This window comes from Thunnus maccoyii, chromosome 22 (assembly GCF_910596095.1).
Source record: "Thunnus maccoyii chromosome 22, fThuMac1.1, whole genome shotgun sequence".
NCBI classification, from domain to species: domain Eukaryota; kingdom Metazoa; phylum Chordata; class Actinopteri; order Scombriformes; family Scombridae; genus Thunnus; species Thunnus maccoyii.
Window position 1 is genome coordinate 8,033,014 of NC_056554.1, and position 16,968 is coordinate 8,049,981.

General features: G+C 42.3%; 1 protein-coding gene across 1 annotated transcript; it reads right to left on the reverse strand.

Moving 5' to 3' along the window:
* Window positions 1-1,481: 1,481 nt before the first annotated feature.
* Window positions 1,482-16,735, reverse strand: rcor2 (REST corepressor 2). The gene is made up of 14 exons (XM_042401428.1): window positions 16,522-16,735; window positions 12,445-12,570; window positions 9,891-9,947; window positions 8,793-8,873; window positions 8,416-8,468; window positions 8,164-8,325; window positions 7,931-8,055; window positions 7,493-7,559; window positions 7,089-7,328; window positions 6,873-6,950; window positions 6,520-6,577; window positions 5,508-5,575; window positions 5,017-5,181; window positions 1,482-3,876 (listed from the first exon to the last, which is right to left on the reverse strand). Exons 2-14 carry the CDS (start codon window positions 12,566-12,568, stop codon window positions 3,514-3,516), a joined length of 1,641 nt encoding a protein of 546 aa, XP_042257362.1. The 5' UTR covers window positions 12,569-12,570; window positions 16,522-16,735; the 3' UTR covers window positions 1,482-3,513.
* Window positions 16,736-16,968: the final 233 nt, after the last annotated feature.

Sequence of the window (16,968 nt, forward strand, 5' to 3'; positions counted from 1 at the left end):
AAGACCTGGGACCCTTTAAGGGATCCTTGTGAAAAATATATAGCAAATACATGAATAAATCATTATCAGATTTCTAAACTTAAATATCAGCCTCAAAACTGCATTATCAGTTGAGATGTATTTCAGTATCAAACCACCCTCTTCTATTATATAGTAGATTAATTTAAACTGTTTTTAACAGAAGCCTAAATGATGTGTGAATGATTGATGGTTTTGTTTCAGAGTCAGTATAAAAATGTAGATGAAAACATGCCGTCTTATTTGGTGCAGCAGAACTCGTGGTGTCTCTTTAAATAGCAGGTGTTGAAGTCTACATCTGTGTAGAAATGACAGATTGGACAGCAAATGTCTCCTGAAGCTGCAGTAATCAGATTTGCATCCTAACCAGTCGACCACCAGGATGCTTTCTGTGGGGTCACCTGTAGTGTGCGCTGTTGGATTGGTCTAATTTTCTTGCAGAATAGTTGGAAACATTGAATACATTAGTGATGAAACCTGCACTTTTCCAGTGCTGATGGTGCAAACAGACTCAGAGTGGTGCCGCTGTGCCCCATTTTCCTGCACCGGTGTTCAAACAGCTGCCAACAGAAGCACAGAGGTTAACGTTCTCAGGCACCACGCCTGCTTTCAGGCCTCAAGCAGTTTCAAATTCATATAATACTTAATACATTGTACACATTAGAACTTTCCAGGCTCAAATATTTTCTTAGTTTCATCCCTGGAGGCGTGACATCTCTTATTTTTGTTTAAACTGACAAAGATTAACATGAATAGAGGTGTTTAAATCCTGAAAGCTTTTCACCAGCATATCAAACCTTAATCCTCAGATACTTTACATGCTTAGTGAGACTTTTAATTTCAGTCAGTTTTTCCCTTTGTTTTTATTTCAAATATTTCTTACAAGCACCAGTTTAAGCTCCTTTTGTGCTGCGCTGGTACTCGAGTAAAGCCCAACAACGTGCTGGTGTCCCCAGCCCTGCTCAGGAATGTGGGAGCTGCAGGTATTCCAACCTGTTAAGAGTCAACAGATGGTGTTTTGATAAGACTTGGCATTCGGGAACAGATGATGTGCACATGAAGAGCACACAATATATACACAAAACACACTTTAAGTGACTGATAACATGAATCTTTAAAATATGACAAATGAAGTACTATTTGGTCATTTCTTTATTCTAAAAAAAAAAAAAAAAACATTTGTCAAACACAAACAGTTCAGTTTCCACAATGTAAACAACTTCTCACATACAGTACACACAAGCAGTTTTTGGAGGAAGGAACATTTGGGAAAACAAGTCCACTCAAAGTCAAAAGGCAAGCCGCTTTAAAGCCAAATGTAGTGATTCTACAGAATAAGGTTTATACATGACCTGTCATCCCAGATCTGCTTCATACTGACTGGCAGAAGATGTCCAAAAGAAAAACAGAAAAAAAAAAAAGCAACTAGCAAAATATCATCCAGTCATCTAAATTAGTTCATGACGTTGCTGATATCGCTGCCGTGGGAAGCATTAAACACTAGAGGGACCTGCGCTGTGGCAGGACTGAGAGGCAAAATGCAGCATTTCTCGTCAGACAACACTGGTCAGTTCAATGTGATAAGTTCTGACGTTACAGCAGAAACTTCTTCTACGCGCCCTCTGACCTCTCACGCCTGCTCCCTCTGTGCCTGGACAGGTCGGGAGAGAAAGCTGCCTCAGCTGGACTTCACAGGGTTGTCGTCACATCTCTGTAAACTCGCTTTTTTGTAATGATGCCGGCCAACAGAATACTGGAGGGAAACAGTAGTTTTTGTTTTTACTTCCCGTGTTGAACCTGTTTGAAGCTGTGAAGTCAACACTGAAATGTGAAACAGACACAGCTGATCTGTGCTTTTAAAGCAACAACTGACTTTGGCTAAACATTTGCAGAAAAGTGTCCCCTTCACTTCGTAAAATCGGGTTTGAAAGTCAGTCGAAAAAAAACAAGCCGTTGGCAGACGTCTTATTGAAATGTGAGACAAAGTCCAGCCGTGTGTGTTAAAAGGCTTTTTCTCCTTACAGCTGAAGTACACCAGGCACAGACGCGGCGCATCACGTAGGCGGGCGGAGCACGGTTTTCTACCTGCTACACCAACTCTGTCTCTGTCACTGCATGCATAGGGAGTTTTACCAAGTGGTAATGCGGTTGGTTATGCAGGGCTTGGAAGCAAAGGCTATATTAACTGGTATTGAACTAATTAACTAGATCGTTTTAACTGCAGGATCATGGATAGACATTTAGTTGACTGATTTATTTGAATGTGTAATGTAAAAAAAAAAAAAAAAAAGTTTACAGTACAATGAGGTATTTATTTTAATCATTTTTAAACAGGTTGTACAGTTTTATGTAGTTTTTATCTGCTGCGCAAAAATAGAGATGAGCTTCCGTGGTCAGTGTAGCAGCTTCAGTGGATTATAATGGACGCGCTCTGCTGCGGCCATGCTGCGTCTGTGCCTGGTGTATTTTGGCCATTAGTGCTCAGTCAATAATCATAATAAAGTATGCACCATCTAAACTACTTACAAGAACTACCTGTCTACCCTATGGCTCACCTTTAAAAGTCTAGTCAAAAAAAAAAAAAAAAAAAAAGAAAACATCACTCCAGTTAATACTAGTAATACATGGCTATGAGAGAAGAGGGAGACAAAAACCACACTCTTCTTTTTCCATTTTTGCCCAATTCTGAAACCTCGAAAAGTACCTTCGCTCCTCTCTGAGGGTCCGAAGTTTTAAAGCAAAGCTCCGAAAAGAAAAAAGCAGGTTTTACTTCACATCATTTGAATGATATTCTAAATCTACACGACCTCTCAGGAGGAGCAGGTTGGGCTCAGATGCGGGAAACTCCTCCTCCGACCTTTTCATCTTTTCTGTCCCTCATTTATTCTTTATTCCTGAAGGCTGTTTGGATGACTTGATACCTGCCCAATGGAACCTACAGTACACATATATATATATATATATATATATAGTATGTGTGTTTTACCACTCTCCTCCACAATCCAGATGTTCAGCAGTTGCCATGGAGACTAGCAGGTGGGTTTGCTCTCTGTGGTCACGGCATTTTTCAACAGCTTGATGATACAGTGTCTCTTTGTTGATCAGGGCGGGTGTGTGTACAGTTAAGTGTTGGTTTCGAGCTCCTAGCTATTTGTAGTGTGTGTGTGTGTGTGTTTCTGGAGGTAGGTGTTTGTTGTTACAGTAAAGGGGCTTCGGGCCTCTGCCTTACAAAATGAAGTGAAGCAGGGGGTCCTCACACTCTTCCTGCCACGTGTTAAGAGCTGTGATGTCACCTGCGGGACCTGAGTGTGTTCAATCGATCAGAGCCGGTCATGTGATGTGTGATGGTCCCGAGAAAGAATCAAGACTGAAGAAATTTTCTCTGAGAAAAGAGAAAACATCGTGTTTGTGTGCATGCCAATATGTGTGTGTGTGTGTTTCTATTCCTACGGTCATATCTGTGTGTGTGTATGTGTATATATGTGTGTGTGTGTATCAGTGCGAGTTAGGCTGCTCTACTTTGAGCCCCACCAGCGATGGAGGCATCTGCCCTGCAGTGGAGGAGGAGGAGGAGGAGGAGGAGCTGGGAGGAGAAGCCCTGAGGCTGGAGCCCCCGGAAGAGGAAGAGGAGGAGGTCACTGCGGGCCGGATGAGCGGGGGTGGAGGGTGGTTGTGGGGCGCCCGGTTCTGGAGCGGGCGAGTCTGCAGCGGAGGAGGCTGGCGGAGGAGGCTCGGGGGAGCCGAGGGAGGCGCCGGGCGCAGCAGTGGAGGAGGCTGGGAGAGGGAGGAGGGGGTCTGGGTGGAGGAGGGGGGAGAGGAGCTGCCGGCGGCGTCTGAGGGGGAGTCCTCCATTTTGACCTGAGGGCAGGGAGGAGGACAAACAGTGGAGACAATGAAGGAAAGATGGAGTGAGATAAGAGGAGAGACAGTTGGACAACAGTTGTGGGGAAAGAAAGATGAGGGAGGGTAGAGGGAAGGACATGAGGTGATGATGATGAAGGAAAAATGTGGAGGAAGACGAGGAGGAGTTAGAGAAAAAGAAGAGAAAAGAAAACACGTCATGAAACACATCCATCCTTAAACCACCAAATATCAGCATCTGCTCCTTCTGGTCAATATAATCATGAGACATCATGTATGAAGCATCTCTACAGTATGTTGTCTTGGATTTCAAATCTATTGTGTTGTACGACAACTAAGTAATTACTTTTATTTTTACTTTAACTGTAAAAACAATTTTTTGTAGTTCAACATCATTTCCTCTCCAAGCGTTGTTCAGCTATGAATGAATGTCACAACTCGTCTGCTGCTCCATGTTCTGCACGGTGAGTAAATACAAATGCACACAATATTACAACCACGTGACCAGTGAGCCAAAGACAAATTTATAACTTTTTTTGTTGATTCAGAGAAAAAGAAATAGCTCAATATTTTAGTAAATACACTTGTTTGCTTTTTTTCCCCTGAGAGTGAGATGAGAAGATTTCTATCGTTGTCATGTCCGCAGGTTAAGTGCAAAGTTCAAGTGTGGATGTATTCAGTATTTGTTGAACTGTTCCTTTAATTTATAATTCAGTCAGTGGTATCTGTAAGTGTTGGTTTAGAAATGATAGACTTTGCTGTTTTGTATTGAACATGGAGATTCAACCTGTTTACATACTGACAGGCTCCAATTAAATATTGTATTTTGTAAAATATATTTGGAAAAGTGTCATTAGGTTTGTTGTATTTATGCTCATTAATCGTTTTTATCCATTAAAAGTAAATTATAAATATTGTATAGAACTTACATACTAGACAAGAACTGTTACGCTTCCGTTGTGTCTGCAGCTGTCCATGTAAGTGTCTGCTTGGGATCATATCTGTGACTCTATGAATATTATATTCCAATAATGCCAAATCTGTTCCACTTGATTCTACACACTGCACCTTTAATTCTGATGGACGTGTGTAGAAAGTGAAATTGTAACGTGTGTATCTATCTCTGTCAGGCCTCACCTCTTCCTCCTCCGCGGCACCTCCGTCTGTAGCAGCTGCCATCTCCTCGCCGCTCCTCCTGGGGTCTCTCTGGTCTCGGCTGGTGGCCACCTGCTCGGCCGCCCACTCCCTCAGCACCTCGTCCAGGTTGAACCTGCGCCGGTAGCTCACGAAGAACGAACTCACCTGAACCCCGAGGGAGAGACACAGAGTGAGAGGAGGAGGAGAGAAAGTTACGCTGCGTTCAAGGACACAGAGGCAGAGGGGAAATGAGAGGAGGGATAGTGGCGATTACAGTTATCCCGCGAAGAAAAATGCTTATCTGGGGATGACGGATAAATAGAAATAGATGAGAAGCTGATAGAAATAGATGAGAAGCTGATAGGCAGCTCACAGATAGTAAACTGCTGGATGGAGGGTCAGAATAAAAGATGAGAGGTGATCTCTGGTGTTCTCTTTTTTTTCTTTTTAAACACAACATATATTCAACACCTGAGGAAGAGGAAGCTCACCTGAGCAGGCGTCTTGGTCCCTATGACCTCAGCGATGGCAGAAAAGTCTTTACCGTAGCGACGGATAGCTGCGAAGGAGACGGAGGGAAAAACGTTGGGTTAACGGTGCATCGATACATCACTCAAAACTATTTAGTTGCATTCAAAAGGCACCAAAACCCGTCTGCTTTCTTTCTGTCTGTGTGTCAGAGGGTGAGAGAGGAGAGACAGAAGAGTAACTGCAGGTTTGTTGATGCGTGTGTTTTCTGTTAACCTTCATCTGAGGTCGGCTGGCTGAGTGCACCTGCTCTTTTCCAGCCCTGCCCTGCTTCATGCTCACATTCGTATCTTTCCACTTCTGCTTTCTCTTCCACCATTTGCACTGAGCAGCTGCGGCTGATGGGGGTCAAATGCTTTGCTGCAGCTGCTCGGGGAAAAAGGAGGGTTTTCTCTCTAAATTCTACCTGTGACTTGAACTAAAGAAATTTTAATCCCTGCTCCTCTAACTTCTTACTTTGCCCACTAAATTTACTGGAGTGGTTTTTTAAACCAGTGTCAGTCAGAATTAGACACATTCATCTCATGGCATGCAGAGCTCTGTGTCCATAGCAACAAACAATATATACCCTTATCACTCATGAATCGCCCTCATTGAATAATCCTCTACAGTGTTTCTAACTGTCAGAGTGCTGTAGATACTGAGTTGAAACAGCAGCAGCTTCACCTGAATTCACTTTCATTATAGCTGGAGTCTAAATCCTAGAAGCTCCTGTTTTCAGCATCGATTGTATAAAAAAAAAAATCAAATCATAAAAAGGTGGAAAACTAGGAAGACATACTCGTCTTCTCCAGCACTAACACATGCAGTATGTGCAGTTTCTGAGTGTGGAAAACATGAATATGAATGTGTTTTAACAGTCTGCATTCTAGCTGTGAATGTGATGTAGGAGGAAGACAAGAGGAGGAGGTGACACAGGAGGTAGGAGGGGAAGGGAGGATGATGATGATGCTGCTGCTGCAGCCTTTTACTCACCCTGCACAGCCAGGAGCTGCTCCTCTGTGGTCCAGCGAGAGTTCATTTTAGGGGCAGGCTGGGAAAGAGAAGGAGAGATTAGAGAGTGAGGGAGGTAGGTGGGAAGAAAGAAGGGGAGAGAGGGGTGAAAGTGACAGCGTGGGAGCAAAGAGCAGATTAAGACTAATCCCAGTCCCACAAGGAGTGAAATTATATCTGAAGGGAGTTGGGGAAGGGCAGGGTGAATAAATGAAAGAGGACAGGGGCAAACTAAGAGAGAACAGAGAAAAGCGAATACAGTCAGGAAAGACAAATATCAAAGAGGGAATAGATGAGGGATGTACGGGAAATAAGAAAGCTGCACAAAGACTTACCTCAGAAGGTTTTAAAGTGTCGACACCGTCAATTAGGCTCTGTTTCAAACTACTGTTGTTCTGTTTAATAGATTGGACCTGTGAACGGGAAGAAAAGAGTGTTTTTTGGCTGGTAGCACTGATGATGTTTGTAAAAAACAAAAAAGACAAAATCTGTAGCACAAAGAAGCTTTTACAACCTTACATTTACAATCTGATGGTTAAAAACAGTCGTACCTGTCTCTTGAGTGACACCAACTGTGTGTCCAGCTGTCTTATTGTCATCACTCCGGAGTCGTGGGAAGCTGACAGGGATGTGATGTCTCCCTGCTCCAGGTACATGCCTTTAGGTGGCCTGCGGCGAGCTCGGAGCGGGTGGTGGCGGTACTGAGCGCCGATACTCTCCTTCTTCACGGGGCCCGAGCGACCGGGGGTCACCTTGTCAGAGCTGGTGCTGCTGGGGTTCTGTTTCACCGCCTGTGTGGACGGAGAAATCACATAAACGTCAGAAAATCTGACTGCGACGGCGATGCAGGAAAGCGACATTACATTTATGAATAATATATGATGCTGAAATTGAAGGATTTGGTTTGTATAAGCACACGGTCATAAAAAACACTATTAAGTTTTATATTGCTCACCTCTTTCTTGGCGTCAATCTCAAAGTCGCTGTCGCTGCCGGGGTCTCCTTCCTCGATCTCATCATTACTACGAGAAGAAAACAAAGGAATTCAACTAAACACACACAGTTAAGCTTAGTCCCCCACCAAATGCAATCAACTAGGTCTGATTCCTTTAAAAAATAATCTCTCAAACGCTCAAGATTGTCAGCTGAAAATGACAAGCCAAGAAATAATATCATAGTACCTCATTCACATTCAGAGTGACATGCTTATCGAGTGTTATTTAACTAAGCACTCGTGTAAATGTCAAATCTCAAGTGTTTCTGGGAACTTCTTTCCTGCTCACTTCAATATTCATTCTTCCCTCTGTCTGTCCATGCCTTCTCCTCACTCCTTTCATAGCTAGTCAGTCATTTTTCCTCCAGAGAGTCATGAAAGTTTCATGGTGTCTCATACCTGTCATCTTTCTCTCTCTTGCTGACTAGTCTCCTGGCTTGTCGGTCCATGACTGAAGTCCTGGTCCTGGTCTTCTTCCAGCTGTAGTAGTACTTCACCAGGCTGGAGATCAGCTTGTCTGGAAGCTACACACAAACACAAGAAAAAACAGACCAAACCAATCAGAAATCAATAAAATGAATGTTAAATATAGAAAATGTTAATGTGCTTGTGTTTCTCTCCCAGCCTCTCACCATCTGCTGGATGCGGTGAAAGCTTTTCCCATGGAAGCTGAAGGCCTGTTCAAACAGCACTTTATCCTCCACCGTCCACTCGTCTGGGAAGGGGGTGAAGTTGGCGAGGTCGGCCAGAGAGCGCTCCACGTCGTGTTTGTGCCACAACAGCATGCCCAAGGCCTGGAGGAGCACACGTGTTCTTTTAATGCATTTTGATAATTGAAAAATGGGACGATCCTTTCGGGTAAATGGATTTGTGGTCTACTATACCTGCTCCATGTTGTATCCATGTTTCTCTTTAGCCATCAGGATGTACTCATCCACTGGGACAAGAAGAGAAGAAATTGATTTTAAAAATGAGGAAGGGCTGCAAATATCAGTGAGAGGAGAGATAAAGAACAAGAAATGAAAGAAAAAAGGCAAAAAAAAAGATGAAGCAAAGGCAATTTAAAGAATGAGGGACAGTGATGAGAAATGGAGGCAAAGTGAGTGAGAGAAAACGAGTGCACAGGAAGAGACAGAGACAAAGAAAATTGTTCTCCACTCAGCATAAAGCCATTTAACTGAAGGTCAAGTTGTTAAGCTTGTACCAGTGAATGGTAGGTAAGGTATGTGTGTGTGTGTGTGTGTGTGTGTGGAGAGCTTACACATCGCATCAGACAGCTGACTGTTGGGACACCAGACCAACATGCTCCTCTGGTCCTTCTCATTGTAGCGGGTTGGACTGTCTGGTAACGGAAACAAAAAACAAACTCTGTAAGCATTTAGATCTATATATGGACGTCACACATATCTGAATCCCTCCTCCACCTTCCTCTTTCAACCTCTCTCTCTCCCTGACTGTCTATTTATCAAACTTTTCCTCTCCTTTGCACATTTTCCTCCTTTTCTTCTGTCTAGACTCCATCATTGGCTCCCTCTTCATTAGGAAGAAAAACGAGGAGGCGACAGTCACACGCCAGCCTGCGGACTCTTTTGGGGATTCAACACCTGTGCACTGCCAAAAATCCAGACGCTTAACAGTCAGATTGCTTCTGTGGTGCAAACCCAATTGTTATGGGACAACTCCATCTTTCTCCTACATCCCAATTATAGAGTCACATTAAAAAGGTATGAGGGTGTTTCACTGAGCCGTATCAAAAACCACGGTGGAGATAAAAGCTGGCAAATTCATTTTAATCTGATTTAACAGAGCAACTGCATGCTCTGAAACTATAAATATTCAGAGAGAGGAAATTATGTGAAGCCAGTTTGTGTTTACTGAAGCAGATATAACAAATAAAATAAAGGGTTTGAATATTTAAAAGCTAACCCTTTTACTTTTTAAACCAAGAGTGGACACCCACATCAGAGAAAACACTCATTGCGTGGTGAAAAAGAGGTCACCATGGACACAAATCTAACACGTCTAACTGTGAAGACTTCAAATTCAGCTTCATAGAATTAATTTAGGACTTTTCAATAACCCACATCTACTGAAGATCTGAAGGGTTAAAATAATGACGTCTCCTCAGTGCTCCCTCGTTCTCTTCCCTTATCTCCATTTTCCTCGTTTCCAACAGTAACGCTGGTCATTTGACCTTCATCCCTCTCCTCATCTGGATTCCCCTCCTTCCTCCATTTCAATGTCCTCCACATTTCTCCTCTCCTCTATGTCACCTTCTCAGGCTTGATTTCCTCCCTGTCATCTGCCTCTCCCTCATGCCTCCCTTCCTCCCTCCTTCCCTCCCTCCCTCCCAGCTTACCTGGTTTGAACTCGGGGATCTGGGCCTGGTAGTCTCCTCCCACTCTGATCATACTGTCTGTAGAGAGAGACAGAAGACCAACATGAGTTACTACTTCCTGGAAGGATGGATAAGACAGGAGTGGTAGAGACAGAAGAAGAGGATGGGGGAAGACTATTCCCGTAACAAGGCAGACATTTCCCAACGAGACGCAGAGCTGGATAGACGGATGATAAGGAGATAGATGACAGAGACGTGACAGTGCAAATAACTTTTGCGCTGCACCTTTTTTCGCAATGACGAAATACTGTATCAGCTTGATCATGTTCCAGTAAAGTACACAGTGGAATTATACTGTTTTCTAGTTCCTCCATCTTTTAATCTCCTTCCAACAGCCAACAGAGTATCAAAGGTTGAAAGAAAAACATCCATCGCAGAATATACCAAAGGCAACAACAGCAAAAGGCAGGTAACAGGTAATGCTGGCTGAAAGGTTGCGTAAAGTCTTTTTTAATGTGTTTTTGAAAAAACCAAGGTCAAAAACAGGGCTTTAAAAACAGAGCTCTGGCATTGAAAGATGCACAGGACACTAGTTATTGTTTTATGCTGAAATGTATATATTGTGGAATTCTCCAAGGAAATTAGTTAGCAGAGTTAGCAAGTGCTGCCCACAGAGTGAGTTTTTTTCTTCACGCTTCAGCACCTGATTGTCTCTTCTTTTCCAAACTTGTAAAAACAAAGTTTCCCCTTTTCCACCAATGTGACATGCTGCTCTGATCAATTACTGCAAAGCCAACTTGCTGAGCTGAATCAGACGTATCCTGATGTATCTTATCTGGTTATTGATGTAGTTACTTGATGACTGTTTTAACAACAGCCTGTGAGGAGCGGGGGAGCTCCTTATGTCAGACGAGGTGGAGTGCCTCTATAAAATGCTGCAGGGGGAACCTTGTAGATATGTGATTAGTTTAGAACAGTCCAAACAATCCTCAAGTTGACAACCTGTGTGCGACACTTTGCCCGCAAACTTTTCAGGTGAAGGACCAAGCCACACATTTGGCTGATAACCCTGATTCAGGGAGACCTCTTTTAATCAATTATTTAAATTATAGCAATTCTAATGGTTTTAAAAGGCCAAGAACTGCTGACTCTTTCTGTCTTGACTTTTTCAATTTACTTAAAAGGTGACCTGTGGAGTTTTCTTGTACACAAACAAAAATTATATTCAAATTCAATGGTGAATCCTAACAAGTGTTGAATGCATGTCCTTCCTCATGCAACATTTGCAAAGCCAATTTTTGTGAACATTTTGAAACCTGCAGTGTTTACGCCCTGTGTTTACTAGCTTGCGGCCTTCTTCACTGTCTTTGTTGGCTCATTGTTGCATTTCTTGGCATGTTAGCACTATCTGCAAATCAGTGGAATACTTGTGTAAACATTGGCAGGATTGTGTATCTTGTCACCCACATGTGTGTACATGTGTGTCCTCCTGCTTGTACACAATACAAACAACACAGGGACCAGCTGCAGGTCAAAAACCTCACTGGGTGCCTTTAATTATTCTAAACGTTTGGGATTTTGAACAATTTAGTTCAACCAGAATACCAGGAAGTTCTTAATCACAGCATGTAACTAGCTTATTAAACATATTTATTATATATTGTGATAAATATCAGTATGCATGATATTTGAATCATGGTAGCATATTCAGCCATATCACTCATCACTAAGTGACAGAGACAAACAAAAAGTGCGACAGCGGATGGCAGACATTAAGTAATTAGTGCTGTAGTAAAGCCAGTGAGATAGAGGTGATGGAGAGGAGGGTGGAAAGCGAGGAATGAAGAGAGACTGCAGAAGCACGAGGAGGAGGAGGAGGAGGAGGAGGAGGGAGAGACAGATTACGCTTTCCTCAGGGACAGAGGACAGGAAGGGAGGAGAGGGGGATGATAGAAACTGGAGGAGATGGTAAGAAATGGGTGGAGAGAGGCAGGAAGTAGAACAGTAAAGAAGAGGGAAAATTGGATGGAAGGAGAGAAGGAGGCAGGGCAGGAGAAACTGGCTGGAGAGATGACTTGAACACTGAAGAGGGATGGAGGAGATGGAGGCGAAGATGAAAATGGCTGTTGAAAAAAACGCTAAATCAGCTGTGGAAATCTAGAAAATGAAGTGCAATTTTGAACCATCCAAAAGTTAAACTGTTGTGTTTGATCTAAAAAAGAGTCATTAGTAGATGCACTAAGTGAAATAATAGTTTAAAAGGAAAAGATCAACTGTAAGTCAGAGGGTGAAGGAGAGAATGGAGGAAGGAGAGATGTATGTGGGCAGAGGATGACAAGGATGAGGAGTGTAGGAAGGGAGTGGAGGAGATGACAGAGGAGAGCAGTGCGCAGGGACTAAAGAAGCACTGCAGCAATGCAATGAATGCAACCAGAACAGCTGGAATGATGCATCTGTACAATGTAAATGTCTGTCTTCGTGTTAGAGTAGCAAACCCAGACATTAACGCCCCTTACTTAGCCAGAGAAGAGTCAAGTCAGTAGATAATACTTCAGTTTAATGTGTGTGTGTCTACCATGAGCATGCTCTTCATCGCTGCTCTCCTCCTCAGAGTGCGGTTGGCTGTTGCCGTTGGTTACGGTCTTGGCTCTGCTCCTGGACAGGACCCCGGCCCCCGAGCGCTCCATCACTGAGGGCATGTCTGCAACAAACACACAAACCCTAAATATAAAATTTCACCACTTGCGCAACACGACTCATCAAAAAAAAAAAACGCTGCTGTGTCTGTTTGCCATGATGATTCGGTCTCAGTTAAATCTGTCACTTACCAATAGTGAGCTGGATGCAATTTGTTTTCACTCTAAATCCTATAAAACCTAACTCAGTCTTGTAAAGTAGAACGGCACCTTATGCTGCTGCCTTGGAAGGATTCCCATTATTTTCCCCTGAGCCAAGTTTATTCTCCAAACACTGGTTTACTGTATGAGAACTCATTCACACTCAAAAACTCAGTTATCTCCCCCTGACCCTCATTATCACTCAGTCGCCCTCAGCGTCAGCTTGTCTCTCAAACCAAAATAACCTTACACTGTTAACAGCTGAGCCGGACATAAGGTGAAGAAGATGCCGTAACACCGCCTCTATTTCTTTGGCATAACGCATCTTTTACATCAGCGCTGACAGTTCTGATCATCCTCTACCAAGTATTGACCTCAAAAGCACGGCCATATATAAACCACACACCCAAACTGATTAATTCAAGTCTTCCTTTTGTTAGTCCAGCTAGTTACAAACATGCTGCTGTCACAAACCACAAAACAAGACCACCTTTGTGTTTTGGATCGTTGTTTAAGAAACATTTAAAAAAATATACTGACATACCAATTCAGACTACCAAACATTACAACACTTAAAGCAAAATAATTCAGAGTAAGAAACACTGGAAATACAGTATAATTTATGTTTCCAGCACTCTAACATTTATGTGTAAGTGAAAAAGATAGAGGCGAATGTTGCTTTGCCCTGGCTAGGGCTGCAACTAACAATTATTTTCCTTATCGATTAATTTTTTTTATCAACAATTTTAATTTGTTGATTAATCAAGAAGTTGTTTGGTCTATGAAATGTCAGAAAATGGTAGAAAATGTCCATCATTGTTTCCTTGAGCCCAAGATGACATCCTCAAATGTCTTGTTTTGTCCCGACCAACAGTCCACAACTCAAAGATATTCAGTTTACTATCATAGAGGACTCAAGAAAAACAGAAAATATTCCCACTTGAGAGATTGGAATTAGAAAACTTGGACTTTTCTTGAAAAAGGATTAATCGACTATCAAAATAGTTGGTGAATAATTAGTATTAATTAGTGGGCAACTAATCGACTAATTGTTGCGGCTCTAATTGATTTAGCTGCAGATTACTGTCATTCATTCATTGTCCAGTCTGCAAAATGCCAGAAAATGGTGAAAAATGCTCTTCACCGTTTCCCAGAGCTAAAGTTAATGCACTCAATTTGCTCATTTTATCTGACAGCACAAAACCCAAAGACATTATTCAGTTTACTAACTCTAAGAAAAGACTAAGAAGCAGCAAATATTCACATTTGGGAAGCTGGGATCAATGTAGTTTGGACATTTTGCTTGAAAATGATTCATTGATTTTCAAACTTTTGCTGATTAATTTTGTGTCGACTGTCAACTAACTAATTAATTGACTAAATTGTCTCAACTTCAGCCCTGACCTCTGATATTTCATATCAGGCTATATACCCTATATTAAATTTCACCATTAAAATGTTTAGTCTGACATCATTTTCAGGCTCTATCACACCATACACAAACTATCATTTATATATATATATATATATATATATATATATATATACACACATATATATACATATACACACACACACACATTAGAGCTGCAACAATTAATCAATTAGTTGCCAACTTTTCAATTGGTCACCAGCTATTTTGATAATTGATTAATTGTTCTGGGTCATTTTTTGAGGAAAAAAAATGTCCAACTTGTCTGATTCAAGCTTCTCAAATGTGAATATTGTCTGGTCTATGTAGTTTTCCATTAAAGTAAACCGATATATTTGCGTGTGGACTGTTGTGGACAAAACAAGACATTAAAGACATCATTTTGGGCTTTGGGAAACAGTGATTGACATTTATCAACATTTTCTGACATTTTATGGACCAAACAACTGATCCATTAATCGAGAAAATAATCGTTAGTTGTAGCCCTAATATACATGTGTCTTTTTCAACATACTGAGTAAATCCATCACAGCAGCAACTTAAGCCCCCTTCAAAAGCCAAGGAAAGCCCTAAAACTTTAATAACACATCTCCCCACACACACACAAATAAACAAACAAACAAACAAACGCACACACACTCAGCAACAACTGACGGTGAAGTGGCAGCATCTGAGAAACAACATGGAAAAAACGTGCCATGGATGACATGAGAGCCCTTCAGCGTGAAGGGGGCTCTCATTTTAAGTGTAATCCACTGTCGTGCTATATTATTATGTAGCCAAGCCTCATTTTCTTCCTCTCTCTGTGTAACTCCGGGCCAGTGAGTCTCTCAGTAGCACAAAAGGCTAGACGGTCAGCCCAGGACACAGCTCCACACAGTAGAAAGTAACCCACCAGAGCTCCTCCCTCGCACACAAACACAGTGCAGTTACAAGGTGACCACAACAAAAAGACATCTGTATCAAAAAGCAATCAAGCACCCAGTGTGACACGCTTACACTTGCTCTCTTTCACTGTCACATCAGCAACTTCATCTCCAGTTTCCTAACTTGAACTGCAGCCAGAACAAAGCAGGGATGGGCAGTAGTAACTGATCCCCCCCCCCCCCCCCACCCCCCATTCCTAAATATTAAACATGACCAGTTATGATGGTTTTTAAACCAGTTGAGGGGGTAATCTTTAACTCCATGCAGACAATACAAGTGCCTGAGGCTCTCTGGGGGTCTTTGTCTCTCGGTGGTGGCCCCTCAAAACTACCAACAGCTGTCCCCTGGAAACTCACATCATCCAAACCTTGACGTATCTCCCTACGCAAGTTACGTAAATATAGCTGCATTTAAATTTGGGAAATCGGTGAAGTAACAGCTACAAAAGCCGTACAAGCTGTAATCCCTCCCGGTTCACTTTCAAGGGAGAGTTTTAGTAGTTTGTGGTAGTAGCCTCGATCTCTGTCAGTGTAATTAACTCTTATGAGCTATGTGCCAGCTAAAACTACAAGACACCGCTGTTAACCCGGCATGACAAGGTCTATTTGTAGTAACAAGTATTGCTCAATCGCCCACTTAAATGCTTAGGAATACATTTTCTCTAATACAACCTCTCACCACCACAAGGAACTTTGTATTCCTCAAACTTCCAACACGTTGAATCTGATATAAATATATACTATGCTGCAAAAAACTCATCCACACTACACGTGGTTTAATAAGCATAGGCTATAACGCGTTTAATTTGTTCAACTCTCCTTACTGATGCATCATTTTTCACTCAAACTGGCCAATAACATTTAAAATAATGCAGCTAAAATGACTAATAATGTGCTCATATCAATAGTAAGTTCAGAGTGGCCGAATAGTGACGCGAACATTACTTTTTTTGTTATTAGCCACACTACAATATTACTAAAGGACTGTTTTATAACCGCTTTATTGTATACATTTTCTCATTTCTGAACTTCACAAAAACATGTGAGGTGGCTGGTTTCGCCTGAGCCACGTTCAGAAGCTAAAAAAAATCAATATTTTTACAGCTTTTCCACGGTAGTAGTCATCTGTGTGTTGTGTGTCAGACTCTGAAGTCCTTTTGTTTTCTCCCACGCTAACGTTGCTGTTAAAACTCGCTCTCTGGGTTATAATAACTCCACTCGGCGGTCTCTTACGGGACAAACGGTAGCAGTTTGAACGGTCCAAGTAATTTCTGGAGGCTGAACAATGAAAAAAACAGACGACATTCCCCGTCTCCTCTCCTCCTCCTTCACCAAAGTGCAACCTGAAGTCAGACCTAGTTGGCCGTTGGGATGCTAACGTTAGCTTGCGGCTAGTACCCTCGCGTTAACGTTACATTAGTAACGTTAATAGTTAGAAGTGGAGATAACAGTCGTACCTGCTTGTTTCCTTCCTCTCCGCTTTTCCAGAACTCAAAAACTTATCTCACGCCTCTGTCCGCGGTTTATAGTCCTCTTGGAAGTGCTGAAAAGATAATTATTGCATTTAAAACGGCTTAATTCTTGCCTAATTGATGAGCACAGGCAGTACAATGAAGTGGATAGATGGAAGCAGCCGTATGTGTGTGTATGTGTGTGTGTGTGCCGGGGGAGGCGGACAACACCCACAGAAAAGTAAGGTGGACATCCGCCCCGATGCCTCTCCCCAACCAGCCGTTTGGATTGACAAAAAGTAGTCCTGTAAAACTATTAAAGTGTACTCCTGTTAGATTGGATCCTTGTCCCTAAACGTGTGATTTCTCGCTTTCTTTTGTGAGCAAATCCTATTGAGAGGCTTTGATAAGGAAAGCAGCATGCAAAACTGCCTACCTGCAAACTCACACCAT

Coding starts and splice junctions, on each gene's coding strand:
- rcor2 (XM_042401428.1), bottom strand. CDS start 12,568: ATGCCCTCAGTGATGGAGCGCTCGGGGGCCGGGGTCCTGTCCAGGAGC. Junction 6,578..6,872: donor ACACTTTAAAACCTTCTGAG/GTAAGTCTTTGT, acceptor TCTCTTTCCCAG/CCTGCCCCTAAAATGAACTC. Junction 5,576..6,519: donor GCAGCTCCTGGCTGTGCAGG/GTGAGTAAAAGG, acceptor TCTCCTTCGCAG/CTATCCGTCGCTACGGTAAA.